General features: G+C 57.4%; 5 protein-coding genes across 5 annotated transcripts; 2 read left to right on the top strand and 3 right to left on the bottom strand.

Annotated features, from left to right (window-relative positions):
• Window positions 1-397: 397 nt before the first annotated feature.
• Window positions 398-933, bottom strand: QBC33DRAFT_511376 (uncharacterized protein; the record flags this gene model as incomplete). Its single annotated transcript, XM_060425838.1, has 3 exons — window positions 398-435; window positions 501-510; window positions 562-933. The coding sequence occupies 3 exons, from the start codon at window positions 931-933 to the stop codon at window positions 398-400; spliced, it is 420 nt and encodes a 139-aa protein (XP_060288104.1).
• Window positions 934-1,661: 728 nt separating this feature from the next.
• On the bottom strand, window positions 1,662-4,031 carry QBC33DRAFT_555050 (uncharacterized protein; the record flags this gene model as incomplete). The annotated part of the gene is made up of 8 exons (XM_060429589.1): window positions 1,662-2,000; window positions 2,100-2,250; window positions 2,320-2,592; window positions 2,646-2,907; window positions 2,960-3,026; window positions 3,111-3,155; window positions 3,204-3,821; window positions 3,987-4,031. 8 exons carry the CDS (start codon window positions 4,029-4,031, stop codon window positions 1,662-1,664), a joined length of 1,800 nt encoding a protein of 599 aa, XP_060288105.1.
• An 826-nt stretch (window positions 4,032-4,857) lies between these two features.
• On the top strand, window positions 4,858-6,718 carry QBC33DRAFT_525126 (uncharacterized protein). The gene is made up of 2 exons (XM_060426783.1): window positions 4,858-5,908; window positions 5,976-6,718. Exons 1-2 carry the CDS (start codon window positions 5,161-5,163, stop codon window positions 6,614-6,616), a joined length of 1,389 nt encoding a protein of 462 aa, XP_060288106.1. The 5' UTR covers window positions 4,858-5,160; the 3' UTR covers window positions 6,617-6,718.
• A 475-nt stretch (window positions 6,719-7,193) lies between these two features.
• QBC33DRAFT_171033 (putative dna replication protein 4 protein) lies at window positions 7,194-9,070 on the top strand. The gene has a single exon (XM_060422324.1). It carries the CDS (start codon window positions 7,314-7,316, stop codon window positions 8,988-8,990), a length of 1,677 nt encoding a protein of 558 aa, XP_060288107.1. The 5' UTR covers window positions 7,194-7,313; the 3' UTR covers window positions 8,991-9,070.
• QBC33DRAFT_525130 (eukaryotic membrane protein family-domain-containing protein) lies at window positions 9,050-12,788 on the bottom strand. Its single transcript, XM_060426784.1, has 2 exons — window positions 10,287-12,788; window positions 9,050-10,219 (listed from the first exon to the last, which is right to left on the bottom strand). The coding sequence occupies exons 1-2, from the start codon at window positions 12,519-12,521 to the stop codon at window positions 9,482-9,484; spliced, it is 2,973 nt and encodes a 990-aa protein (XP_060288108.1). The 5' UTR covers window positions 12,522-12,788; the 3' UTR covers window positions 9,050-9,481.
• Window positions 12,789-12,968: the final 180 nt, after the last annotated feature.

A 12,968-nucleotide genomic window follows, 5' to 3' on the forward strand; every position in this document is an offset into this window, starting at 1 on the left:
AGATGTGATAGCCTGCCTGATACCCGACAAACCTGGCTTTTGGCAAGATTTCTACCCTTGGCTTGGTAGGGACAGATACATGATAACCCATACCGAAGTCCTTACCCCGACGCATTAGATGGGGTTTGGCCCCATACACGCGTATTGTGCCTCAGAGGGAACCAGCAATAATCAAGGTGGTCACAGTGGGGGAGTTGAAAATGAAAGCAAATATCATGGTGCTATTCTCGATTTTGGACGTTGAATGATGCATTATAGTCTGCCAAGTCTATTTGGGGTGCTTTCCCAGGCATACCTCCCCATACCCCTTTTGGCTGGTTAAAGAACGGTGTTGGAATTGCGAGACACTTTCAATGTTGACCTTACAATTTTGCATGATTGACTCTGAAGTGCTCTCTTAGAGAAATCGGAGCTGATAATTCAAAACTTCGAGATCTACCCACCAATATCAAAGTCCCCGACCGACAAAGCCGTGCTAGGAACAACTCCTACAAACTTACCTCTCCCAGCCTAACCAACCGTAATCCATCAACACAGCTTCCGACTAACAGCTGCACCCACACCCGCGCCCTCATCACCACCACCACCACCACCTCCTCCGACCCCGACCACGAACCCCCCCTCTCCCCCTCCCTGCCGACGCACACCTCCTACCACGTGCTGCCGCACAAAGCGCTCGCCGGCGACGGTGGTGACGGCCGGACGGCGTCGGGCCTCTTCCTCGCGACACCGCCGCCGCCCGCGTCCCCCCTCCAGGTCGTCGTCGCCGTTGTTGTCACCTGCGTGGCGGGAGAGACGACGAGCGACGAAGAAGATGAGTGTGGTGAGGGCGAGGCTGAGGGCGAGGCCTGCGAGGGCGATGAGGATGATTTTGGCGGTGGTGGGGGCCGGAAGAGGGGGGTGGTTGGTTGGGGGGGCGGCTTGAGAAGGCATTTTCTTGGGGTTTTCTTTGTTTGCTTTTCGGGATGGAGGAGGTCTGGTTTGGAGTGTTGACTGTGGAGCGTTAGGAAGCCTGGGATGTCGGGACATATACCTGCCGTATGGGAGACTTATATACTTGACCATGGGGGAACTGTTGAAGGATAATTTCATGTATTATTTCCCAGGACAATTCCCTTTGCTCCGTGTTCCTGTCAAAGAAATCTCACACAATGGGCCGGGGAGGGAGGCAAGACAAAGGGATGTCGAGCACAAGGGAATACTGGCGAGGATTCGAGTGTTTGGGAAACAATGTGTGGGAAAAAAGTGGCTGATCACGGAACACCACGTAGAGATAACAAACAGAGCACGAGGTGACAGCTAGAGATGCGGCGTGGTGGCGATTGCTCTTACTTTCTAATACAGAGAGGGGCATGTAGAAAAGCAACGTCAGGTAAGATTCTTCTCTAGTCAGACATGGCATCAAAGGACACAAGAATGCACGCGGTTTTCATTTTTTTGGAAATCGAAATTTAGAGGGAGTGTATTTTAACTCTCTGGCAAGTGGTTCAAGAGAATATAAACGGACTGGAGGGGCTAGCAAACGGCATTTTTTTTCTCTCTTTGTCTTTTTGTTTGTTGAGAAGGAAATACAAATCGGTAGGAAAGCGAACACCTGATGTACAGCACAGTCCCAACCTCGGACCCAAACTTGAGAATTGTACCCAGCTAGGGGTTGTCGGCTATAACCCAACATTGGAAGCCGTCAGGGGCGCGATGAGGGGTTGACCCCTGTGTGAGGCATTGATCATCAAGCGGTCGGCTAGGAGAAGGCAAATGGAGATGATGATGGGCAGTCGGTATAAAGTCGTGCCGTCCCGGGCCTGGTCGCATGTCAAGTCGCCGAGCTTGTCCAGGTCCACCGCAATGGAGAGCGTGGTGAACTCTACGACACTGGGCGTTTTGTAGGTAGGGCGAGGCTCGACGCTGCAGGCGTATATCTTGACATTGACGACTGCGTTGCTCTTGCTGAGCATAGCTGTGAACGTGCCGGTCCGAGGGGAATTGATAGCAGAGTCTCCCTATCACAAAGTTAGCCGCGATCCGGCGAGGTGTCATCGGAAGGAGCAGTTGCCTATCATATCCAGGATCCACATCATCTTGGGCTGGAGAGGCTGAACCCAGGGCAGTGCCTGAACCTCGGCACAGATGCCGAAGCTGGCTCGACTCTCCGGATAGAGGACAGTTGCCCCCACAGCAGTGGCAGAGTTCATCGAGCAGCTTAGGCTGTTGAGGCCATGGACTACCGCGCCTCGGACGGTGGCAAGGAAGCTAATAACCCAAAGTCAGAATCCCCAGGTACGGCAAGACGCTCTTCCTGTGAATAACTCTGTGACTCACCCCGTCTCAGCGTCCTGTCGAATCACGCTGCGGGCTTCTCCATGCTCGTGTTGCAGCCATTCCAGGAGATAGTCATACTGAGCGTAGCCCCCCACCAGATATACGAACTGGCAGATGTTTAGTGGAAATGGGGCCTCTTCGTTGAGACTATTTGGGCGTAGACCTGCCTTGACAGTAGTATTGAAGGTGGCGTTGGCTTTGTTTGCTTGCGACGCAACAGCCTGGCTGATTTGGCGGATCCCGGAGGCAAGGAAAATATCTTCCAGGTCTCCTCTACTAAACGTCAGTATGAAACATTTGATGACGGAGGGTGGGGGACTTAATACCGGGTGAAATCGATCGTTGCGATATTGGCTCTGCCTTCGCCAGCGGCGGAACCGGCAGCACGGTCGAAGCGAGCTGGGAGATTCACGGTGATGCTTGAATGCCGGTCGAGTAGCAACCTCAGATCGAGCGAAAGCTGCGAACTGGAGATTTCTGCAACTTCGTGGCGACTCAATGGGGGCTCGGACGGAAAGACCTCGGTTGCCTTGCGCCGGAGCGCCGCGACGAAAGCATCGTCCACAAAGACACCTCCAGCGAGGATGGCTAGGCCCGGTTAGCAGAAGGGTGAAGGAGGGGAAGCTTGATGGAGACTGACCAGTTGGCCATGTGCACTGGTCAATCTCGATTGGATCAATGTTCTTGACACGATATGTCACAAGGTACTTTCGATTCGAGTTAGAAGCCGGGACGGCGACCAATAATTATATAATTATCGTGCGGGGGAGGAGGGGGAGCACGAAACATACCACGGTCGCACCACCTGTATCAACGATGGTGAATGCATCGCCCACCTACGTTGAACGTCAGTGGTAGTTCTTAGTTCGGAATATAAAACATACCACCCAAGGGATCTGATTGCTGGATCTGGCGAAGTTAGCGGCGACATGCAGTGCTGCTGCATCGGCTTCCGTGATCAAGGAAACAGTGCGTCCCGGATAGGAGTCGAGTGACATTCCAAATCGAAGCGCCCGTAGCATTGAGCGCTGAGCTTCCTTCGGCCAGCCGGCTGGGAGAGTAATGACGAAATGGAACGTCGGATTCGTAACCCGTTTGTGATCCTGACTGACATGGTTGACGATGTGTCGGCGAGCGTGGTCCCAAACACATTGCAAGAAGCCGGCAGCAACTTCTTCTGGCTGCCTGTTACACAATCTGGCCATACTGGCGGCGTCACGGAAGTACTCGCAGTTCTGGATCTTGGGGGTGACCATGCCCGTCGGAAGGAATAGGAGCTTGAAGAATTCAATGGGTTTCCTCGGACTGTCGGGAGATACGTCGGGGACATTGGAGCCCCAGGAGATACCTTGACCCGGTTGGTCGCCGAAGTAGACGGCCGATTTCACCTTGAAAGGGTGCAAATGGTCTATTTTGCGTGGGTTAATGGGCCAGTCGCTCACAGTCGCAATGTCCCCAAGAGACCTCGCGAGGTTCTGGTCTGGTGAGTTCTTGACCGCCACCTAGGCGATTCCGGAATAGCTAAAGTAGGAAGAAGACGGTCAGCCTGGCGCTCTTCTCAAGCGAGAATATCATGAGTTGGGAAGTCTAGCGAGCCAGCGGGAATGAAATGCGATGTGAAAGGGATCCAAGAAATAGAGTTGCCCTTACGTGGTCCCCATATCCACGCCAATGACGATGTGGTGAGACGGCGTCCCGGTTTGCGTCGCCATATTGCTCGGGTCTGGCACTTCTCGGCAGGCGATGGATCGTGGATGGGGGAATGATGCATAAGAGAGACCGAGATGGAGGGCCCAGGAGAGTTGGGAGGATCCCGAAAGTGCGGATCCGTTGCCAAAAGCGTGACGGGGAGGGGTGCAATTATATGTAGACGGGGCTGGGCGAGTGCCTTGATTGACACAAGGCAGAGAGACTGACTGAGGCCATCTTGGAGCGCAACAGCCCTGGCCCCTGAAGAAGCAGAAAAGGCACCAGAAACGCAAGGCGCAGGTCGAAAATAAATTAGGATTCTCTGACCGCCATGGGGAGCTGACATATGGCCAAGGATCGTGACGCAAGAGGCAAGTTCCCAGATGGGGACCAACCTTTGACCCTCATGGAGCTTGCAGCTCCATATGATCAGTCAACTACAGCCTGGTCTGGACTTATCAGGGAAAGTGTTGGCAGGATGGCTCTAAACCCAGCGGGAGCGGTCAACGGTGCCAGGTCTGTCAGGACGTATCACCAGTGTGGCGGGCAAGCCTCTTCTTGGCTCCACCAACTGCGTTTGAAGGGCCCGTTTCCGGCCCCCAGCTCTTCCTTGGACCAAATGCTGGAACCCGGCGAACTCCGTAGGATGACGATCGGTTGGGACGGCGTATGGGGAGGAAGACAGTTGCCTGGTCCCGTATTCGTTGGTCTGGTCCCACCCCTTCACACTTCCCAACTCACGCTACGCATGTAAATTCTTTGTCCAACCCGGAGGATGTCGGACCAGGCCATGTCTTGTCACATTTCCATGTCTCGAACTTTCCGAGATTACCAATCCCGCCCCATCTCCCTCTTTCTCCCACTGTCTCCGTCTGTCCGTCTCTTCTCTCTCCCCCTCTCGCTCTCTCCTCTCTCCTCCTCCCGCCCTCTCAATCTCTCTCTTCCTACATCCCTTCACGAGTACCCGCTATTCTCCACGCCAGCACATCATTTTTCCAACTTTTCATTCCGCCGTTCCTCATGTCTGGATACTCTCGGCCAATGACCAGGAGCCGCAGCGCCAAGATGAAGGAGCGAGCCTCCTAGGCTGAAACCGCCCCCCAAGCTATCTCCCCAACAGCTGACGAGGTTCCGGCTGTCTCGCAGCCTGAGATGCCGCCATCGGTGGTCTCACCTCGCCAGTCCGAGCACGGAACGCCGCCCAAAGTGGCAGAGGAGAACCTCGCCACAGCCGATCGCGCAAGTGACTCTACCGATCCGCCCGCCGAACAGGGAGATACGCACGCCTTCTATAAGCACCCCATATGGGATCGCATTCGCGAGGGCCCCTGGGACCTCCTCGGTGAAGAGAGTGGCAGCTCCGCAGCCGGCCCCGAGGGCCAGAGCGCGGGGATGCCGCTCTTTGAAGACATTCGCGAAGTAGGAAAAGACGCCTTCGACCAATGGATTGCAAGGTACAACAAGCAATACCTGGTTGAGACAATCACCTCGGTCTTCGCCAGCGAGGAAGACTCCGACACCAAGTTGAAAAAGCTGAATACGATCATGGATGTCATTATGGCACCCATGTGTGATACTTTGGACATCTGCTACTGGAAGCCGCCGGCGCTCGTAGGTGTCATCGAGAAGGTTATTGATTCCATCGGTGGCAACATAAGGGTACTTGCCGGCTTCTGTCCTGGCGCCAAGTCGAGTGAGAAGGCAAATTCGGCGAAATACGACATCGTAAAGCCGGTGACTCCAGATTTCGCCTACTACCTCACGCACTGGGTCCTACACAGGCCGATTTTCGAGGCTGCCATCTGGCACACGGTGATTGCCGAATTTTTCGAGGCCGAGTCTGCCGTCTGGGTCGGGCGTGTGGGGAAGGATTTCAACCGTCTCTGCAACGAAGTCGAAGGTGAGCGGGGAAAGGAACCCCATTTCCCCAGACTTTTCAACAAAGGCTAAGCTGACTGGTTCTTCAGGCTACGTGATGAGAAGCAACTCAGACTACAACTCGGTGGTCGCCAAGTTCCACGAGTCACGCGCCCGGTTGGCCTTCCACATCGTCCAAGAAGTTTGGAAGCCTGGGGACTTCAATCACGAGGACACGCGCGAGACGTTTGCAGAGAAGGAGCGACTCGCAGAGGATGTCATCTTGAAACGATTCAGACCGTTCATAAACGAGGATACCAATGGCAAGGCGGCCAAGAACTCCGCTTTTCAAATCCTGAAGTATGCCGCCATACTGAGGCGGGAGCTGGAGCAAGCGAGAGAGGTCTTCAAGCTTGTCATGGCCAACGGTCTCGACGATTCACGACAGCACTTTGACTACAACTCGGTGTACATGGAGCAGCACTGGACCGACAAAATGAGCGGCCCCTTGCCCAAAGACCCGCCCAAGGTTGCTTTCGTTGTGAGCCCCATGCTGGTTAAACGCGGCCATAGCCGTAACGCTACTACCCCGGCAATGGACTATGACAAGGTTTTCCGGGTCCTTCGCTCGACCGTCCTGCTTGAGGACTGGGATGAGAGAAGGACTAGGGGGGCGGCTGATGGGGGCGACAAGGGATCCGGAAGTGCAGGTGGCAGCGATATTGGTTCTGTTGGGGATTCGGCAAACTGAGCCAGAATCAGCCCGTTTCTCCAAACACCGTGTTCGGAGAGTGTGGGCCTAGAGCGATCCATTTGTTGCATGTGTAATTGTCTCTTTAGTATGCGAATAGGTAGCTGTTGTTCTTGCTCAACCGTTGGCTTATCCTTCTTTCACGGCTTCCCAAATGCGGTGTGATTCCCCCAAGGACTGTGCTCCTCCTTGTTAGGTACCTTGTGCTGGGCATAAGCTGGAGGGAGGGACGCAAACGAATGAGGACGAGGAGGTGTGATGTGCTGGAGAAAACAAACAAAGGAACCCCAATCTGGCTGAGGCTACGACCCAAGGATCCCCCAGGAAAGCCTTGAAGAAAGGTTACTTCGCAAAGCCACAAAGTAAGCAGTCCAGTGCTTGCTGAAGATTAATGGACTTCTAACTGGCCGCACCTGACGCATTCATCCTATGCCTGAGGGAGGAATGAAGCTGGAGGTTCATTGAAGGTTGGAAGGATAAATCATAACCCGGTGCCGGCTGGAAGCTGGAGCGCATACCTGTACCAACTGCCGTCAGCTGTCAAGCAGCATGGAGAGAAAACCCGACCAGCCAGCCAAAAACACGACTGGACCTGCATACCTATTTTTCTCCAAGGTCTCATCGTGCATATCCCTCTAACGTGTGCAGGCATTTCAAGCCCTCCCCACCCACTCTTGCAGACCAGCTCTCGACGGCAATGCTCAAGTCGACATACACCCCCTCGCCAGGTCTCTCCCCGGCCGCCCTCCCTGCAGGCTGGACCGAGCACAAGGCCCCGACCGGCCACACCTACTACCACAATGCCTCGACCGGCCAGTCGACCTACCGGCGGCCAGGCGCGCCCCCGCCGACAGACCCCACCACCAGCTTCCTGCAGCACCAGGCCGCCGCCCCGGCCATCAACCTATCCGACCCGGCCACCGCGAACGCCTTCATGGCCCAGTACGCCAGCGGACCGCCGGCGGCGCGCCGGGCCCCCGACGGGCGAGGAGCTGGTGGTGGTGGTCGCCCCCGGCCGCAGCCGACGGACAGGCCGCGGGCCAAGGTTGCGATCCCCGGCTGCGAGCCCTGGCTACTGGTGTACACGCGGTACGGGCGGCGGTTCGCCCATAACCCGGCCCGAAACGCGAGCTACTGGCGCATACCCGACAGGCTGAAGCTGGGGATCCTGGAGCTGGATCGGGAGCGCATACGGCGCAAGGCCGAGGGGCTTGGGAGCGAGGACGAGGGGGAGGACAAGGGGGCTGCGGACGCGGGCCCTGGGACTACGACTACTACTGGTGATGGTGGTGTCGTGGAGAAGGCTACCGCGGGGGAGCAGGGGCCTGCTTACGATAGCGACGAATATGAGGAGGTGGAGGTCACCGACGACGAGGGGGACGAGGAGGACGGGAATGCGGCGAAGCGGCAGCGGACGGGGGAGCCCGGTGAGGACGAGGAGGCCGTCGTCGAGTTCACCGAGGCGGACATTGCGGCGCAGCTGCAGGCGATGGGCGAGCAGTACGAGGAGGAAGGCGCGGAGGATTGGGCTGAGGGCGAGCAGGGACTGCCGCTGTCCGACGAGGATGCCAGGGAGCTGTTTAAGGACCTCCTCAACGACTTTGGCATCAACCCCTACAGTCCGTGGGAGAAGCTGATTGAGGAGGGCAAGGTCTTTGACGATGCGCGCTACTCGGTCCTCGGCACGATGAAGGCGCGTAAAGAGGCCTGGGAGGAATGGTCGCGGGACAAGATGAAGCAGCTGAAGGAGCTGCGCGCCAAGGAGGGGAAGAAGGACCCGCGCATAGCCTACATGGCCTTCCTACAGGAGCGGGCTACGCCGAAGCTCTACTGGCCCGAGTTCAGGAGGAAGTACAAGAAGGAAACCCCGATGAAGGACACCTCGCTCTCCGACAAGGACAGGGAGAAGTGGTACAGAGAACACATCAACCGCCTCAAGCAGCCGCAGCCCACGCTGAAGGCCGACCTCAAGGCGCTGCTCGAGTCGGTGCCCCTGTCGGAGCTCAACAACCGGACCAACCCGTCGCATCTCCCGACGCGCCTCCTCGTCGACATCCGCTACGCCTCCCTGGACCCCGCGGTCCGGGACCCCATCGTCGAGGCGTACCTGCAGACGCTGGGCCCGCCGCCGGAGGAGGCCGAGGCGGCCGAGGACGAGGCGGCGGCTCGGGCGCGCGAGGAGCGCGCGAGGAGGGAGAGGGCGCTGCAGGAGCGCGAGCGGGCCGTCGCCGAGGAGAAGAGGAGGCAGGAGAAGAAGCTGCTGCACGGGAGGGCCAGCCTGCGTGACGAGGAGCGCGAGCTGGAGAGGGCGATGCAGGTCGGGAAAAGGGGTCTGCAGAGTCAGCTATCTGGTGCTCAGAATGGGGGAGTATGAGTTTGCCGCTAGCCCGAGATTGGTTACTTGTCTACTGCAGGAGGACCACGTACGATCCGCCATGAGACAGTTAGATAGGCACAACTCTCGGAGCAGATAAATAACACATGGACAACTGGATCGATTTGTGCCGTTCCGGATAAGCCATAGTACCCAATAGTTTATCGCCAAGTCAGCAGGCCAAACCGTGAACAACATGCCAGCGTACATCGCCAGCTCGGTATATCAAGCTCTTTGTTAACCATCATACCTCTAGTCAACCACAGAGGCAAGAAAAGGTCCCGGCGATACTCTGTAAATGCGTGAATCGACTTATCAACCCCCATCTAACGTATAAGGCTAGGTTGTAAGCAGGTAGTCATAACCTGTTAAACCGACTAAGAAAATAAATAAACAACACCTCGTAAATGCCTGGCAGGAAGCAATACTACAAACATAAAAACACACATCCACCCCCAGCAAACCCGCTAAAAGCAGCAAGCACTACCAGCCTACCAAATCCTCTTAGCAACCATCTCATACCTCACAATCTTATCAATATCTCTCTCCCTCTCAGGCCCCCTCTCGGCCCTCCGCTCCTTCGCCCTCGCCTTCCTCAGCCCCTCAGCGTCCTCGGCGTAGATCCACCTCCGCCGCTCCTCCCCCGTCTCCACCTCCCCGTGCCCGCCGACCCGCTTCCCCCTCGCCTCGTCCGACGGCAAGGGGGGCTCGCGGCCCTGGGCCACAGCGTGCTCGCGCACCTTCATGCGCGCATACCGGTCGCGCGAGTACCGCAGCAGCGCCATGCCGAGGACGAGCTTGACGACGAGCAGGGCGAGGAACACGAGCAGGAAGACCACCACCATGGTGACGGCCGCCACGGCGTCGTCACTGGTCCAGCGCGCCCAGGCCGGCAGGATGCTGCCGGTGCCGACGGTGCCGGTGCCGTTGCTGGGGTGGTGGTGGTCGTGGTGGTGCTGCTGCTGTGGGTCGCCGTGGACGGCGCGGCCGAGGGCGGAGCGGATGATGGTGTCGAGGCGGTCGAGGGCCGAGACGACGGCGGGGGAGGAGGATGACGGCGTGGGGGTCGAACCGACGGAGAGGGAGGTCTGGGTGGATGGTAGGGGAGGGGCCGGGAGGTGGGTGGCTAGGAACATGTTGTAGGTCTGGACTGAGGCGCGGATGAAGAGGCATGAGAGCGGGATGAGCGGGAGTCCCAGACGGCGGGTGAGCGATGGGGCGGCGAAGGCCTGCGAGGGATGGGGTTAGGAACGGTTTGGAGGGGATAAGGAGGGGGAGAAGACGGAAATGACTTACGCTGGTGTAATAATCCTTGGACAGGATGTCAAGGATTCGACTGTATAGTGTAGGTCTGATGTTGTTGAACTTGTTGATGTAGGCGTGCTTGATCCAGTCGACAATCATCTCGCTGCCGATGACAATCAGGAAGGGCGATAAGACCTCCCCGGAAAGGAGCCACGAGGGCACGATGGTGAAGCTGGCTGGGAGGACTGAGGCTGAGTGCAGGGGGACTCTGCTCGTTGGGTCATCGCCGCCCGTCTCGGTTCCAGCGCCTGGTACGGAAAGACCGCCGACCTCGACGACGTTGCGCATGCCGATGATGAGGAGCATGATCCACATCTGGAAGCGCTCGACGATGTCGGCGCACGTGAGTTGGAAGGTGTTTTCCTTCTCGAACCGCTTGAACACGCTGCTCTTAATCTCGACGAACTGGTTCGAGATGAGAAGGGTGAGCAGGGCATTCGAGTACGAGTTGACAGCAACGTTGAGAGTGGTGACCTGATAGAACAGGACGACCGAATGCAACGTGTTGTATGTCAGTGAGAGCAGGAACATGCCAAACGGGAGGAGGATCTTGGAACGGCCGGAGCTGTTGCGGGACAGAGTCTCGGAGCTGAACAGACACTCGAAGATGTCCTGGCCGAGGGCAGAGAGAAGCCGGTCGCTGACTTCGAGGACGTTATAGATGACGTATAGCTTCATCGCTGACTGCGCGCGGATGAAGTGATACATTCTACTGGCGTCGAGATTCATGAGGAATATAGAGCTGCAAATGATGACAGCCCCCTGAAGGAGGTCGGCCTTGTGAACCGAGGACAAAGTCGATGGTACAGACTTTGTCCGTCGGTGTCGGAACGCGGATTGCTGCGACTTGGAGGCTTGCTTCTTGGGCCCACGGGTCTCGCCATTGCCGTTGTTCAGTCTCGCGTTATCCATTCGATGCCGAGTCTGTCCATCGGGGCCATTACCAGCGGCGGCAAATCCAGTACCGTTGGCAAAAGCCCCATGCGACCTGCTTCGGCTTCGGGATTCCTCGGTGGCGCTGCTCCCAGCCGAGACGTTGCTGGCTCTTCTCGAAGAGTGTCTGCCGCGCCGAGTCCTCGTCCACAGTCTGCCGAGCCCGGACCACACAAAAACAAGTAGCCAGTGAACCTCCTTGCGGATTAGATACCCCCACCACCGAACCAAGACGCCCAGCGCGCCGAAGAAGCGCATTGGCAGGATGGTAAAGGTCCAGAGCCATGCATCCAAGCAAGCCAACACGCCAAAGTTCATGGTTCTCTCGAAGTACGAGGGAAGTAGTAGGAAATTCTTCAGGCGTTCAAATTTGATCGCGCTCGACTCGTACGGCAGATCGCTCGCGTAGGAATGGTGGATGTACAGTGGACTGGGCCGTTGCGCGGCCAGTTCCAGCTGGAGCACGGTGGGTATGGACATGGGAGGGAGCGGGATGGTGGGCGGTATGGGAGACGGCGGCGGCGGGGGGTCGTTCGCGTCAGGTCTAGCACGGGCAGCCATCTGGGCTGTGGCGGGAGGAAGGCTGCCGCGGGCCGCAAGATTTAGAGGAGGAGGATGGGGTGTATGGTTGGCCGAGTTTCGGCGCTTGGCGGATGGATCGGTCGGGGGCTGACTGGTCGACTTCCGCCGACCTGTGGGAGGAGTAGAGAGAGTTCGCAATGGTATTCTCGGCCGTGGAGGGCGAGTCGCTCGCGGGTTTGCCCCATCTGAAGATACGGTATCGGTACGATCCCGCCCAGTCGGTTGGATTGGCTGACGACAGATCGTCTCGGCGAAACCGGCGGACAAAGGCTGTTGCCGTTGGGGAGGTGGGTGGTCGGAAATAGAAGCAATGGGCAGAGAATCCGGTGCCGCAGTCAGCTCCTGCATCTGAGAGGCTGATAATCGTCGAACTCCTTCACCCGCCCTGGTCTTTGTTCCCGATCGACTCCGTGTCTTCCTAGTGCCGTCTCCATATGCATCCATGCTCAAGCTCGCGGCTTGGCCATTTCCCATGGTGTTGTTCTCTTGCATCGAAGGCGAATCGGGAGGCGGCGGCGAAGGGTTCGGCGATTGATCGGTGGGAGTCAGTAATGGCGATGGAAGATAGGCACCGGGTCGGCCTTCAATCCCATTCATAGCTGCCATCTTCGGCAATTGCGCTCTGGAGGTCTGCATTGCGTTGGTCGAGGTAGAGGCCGGCATTGGAGGAAGGCCAGCTTCCTGGCCATCGTCGTTCGCGATTCCCTCCATCTAACTCCGCAGTGGGACTCGGCTCGGCTCGACTCGACTCGGGGGACAAAATCAGACCATCGCATTGATGTAAGGCTGCGTGCGGGAATGTGAGCTCGGTTGTGGCGCTCAGAAAGGACAAGTTGGGATTTAGATCAGCACTCAGCCTCGCATGGCATGTGCGGTTGATTCAACCCTCCATGTGTTCTTCAAGCAGGGAATGCATTAGCTGGCCCCGCTGTCACGGGACGCGGTGACAGGCTACGGAATAATTGCCACAGGGGCAGCGTGCACAGTGATTAGGCACCACCGGATTACGGAGTAGGTAACGCCTGCAGCCACTTTGGACATCTTTCTTCTTCCTATGGTCAATTGAGTCAATCGCAAACCCAGTCTATCTTTAACAAAAATCCAGGCGGTAACCGATGGCAACGGGTCTCCCGACCGGCGGGAGCCTCGGTAGCGAGG

Source organism: Phialemonium atrogriseum (assembly GCF_030411735.1).
Source record: "Phialemonium atrogriseum strain 8032-3 unplaced genomic scaffold QBC33scaffold_2, whole genome shotgun sequence".
NCBI lineage: Eukaryota > Fungi > Ascomycota > Sordariomycetes > Cephalothecales > Cephalothecaceae > Phialemonium > Phialemonium atrogriseum.

What these genes read in the sequence shown, in the direction of transcription:
- QBC33DRAFT_525126 (XM_060426783.1), top strand. Translation starts at nt 5,161, where the DNA reads ATGCCGCCATCGGTGGTCTCACCTCGCCAGTCCGAGCACGGAACGCCG. An exon ending in TCTCTGCAACGAAGTCGAAG is followed by an intron (nt 5,909 to 5,975) that starts GTGAGCGGGGAA and finishes CTGGTTCTTCAG; the next exon opens with GCTACGTGATGAGAAGCAAC.
- QBC33DRAFT_171033 (XM_060422324.1), top strand. Translation starts at nt 7,314, where the DNA reads ATGCTCAAGTCGACATACACCCCCTCGCCAGGTCTCTCCCCGGCCGCC.
- QBC33DRAFT_525130 (XM_060426784.1), bottom strand. Translation starts at nt 12,521, where the DNA reads ATGGAGGGAATCGCGAACGACGATGGCCAGGAAGCTGGCCTTCCTCCA. An exon ending in CCAAGGATTATTACACCAGC is followed by an intron (nt 10,220 to 10,286) that starts GTAAGTCATTTC and finishes CATCCCTCGCAG; the next exon opens with GCCTTCGCCGCCCCATCGCT.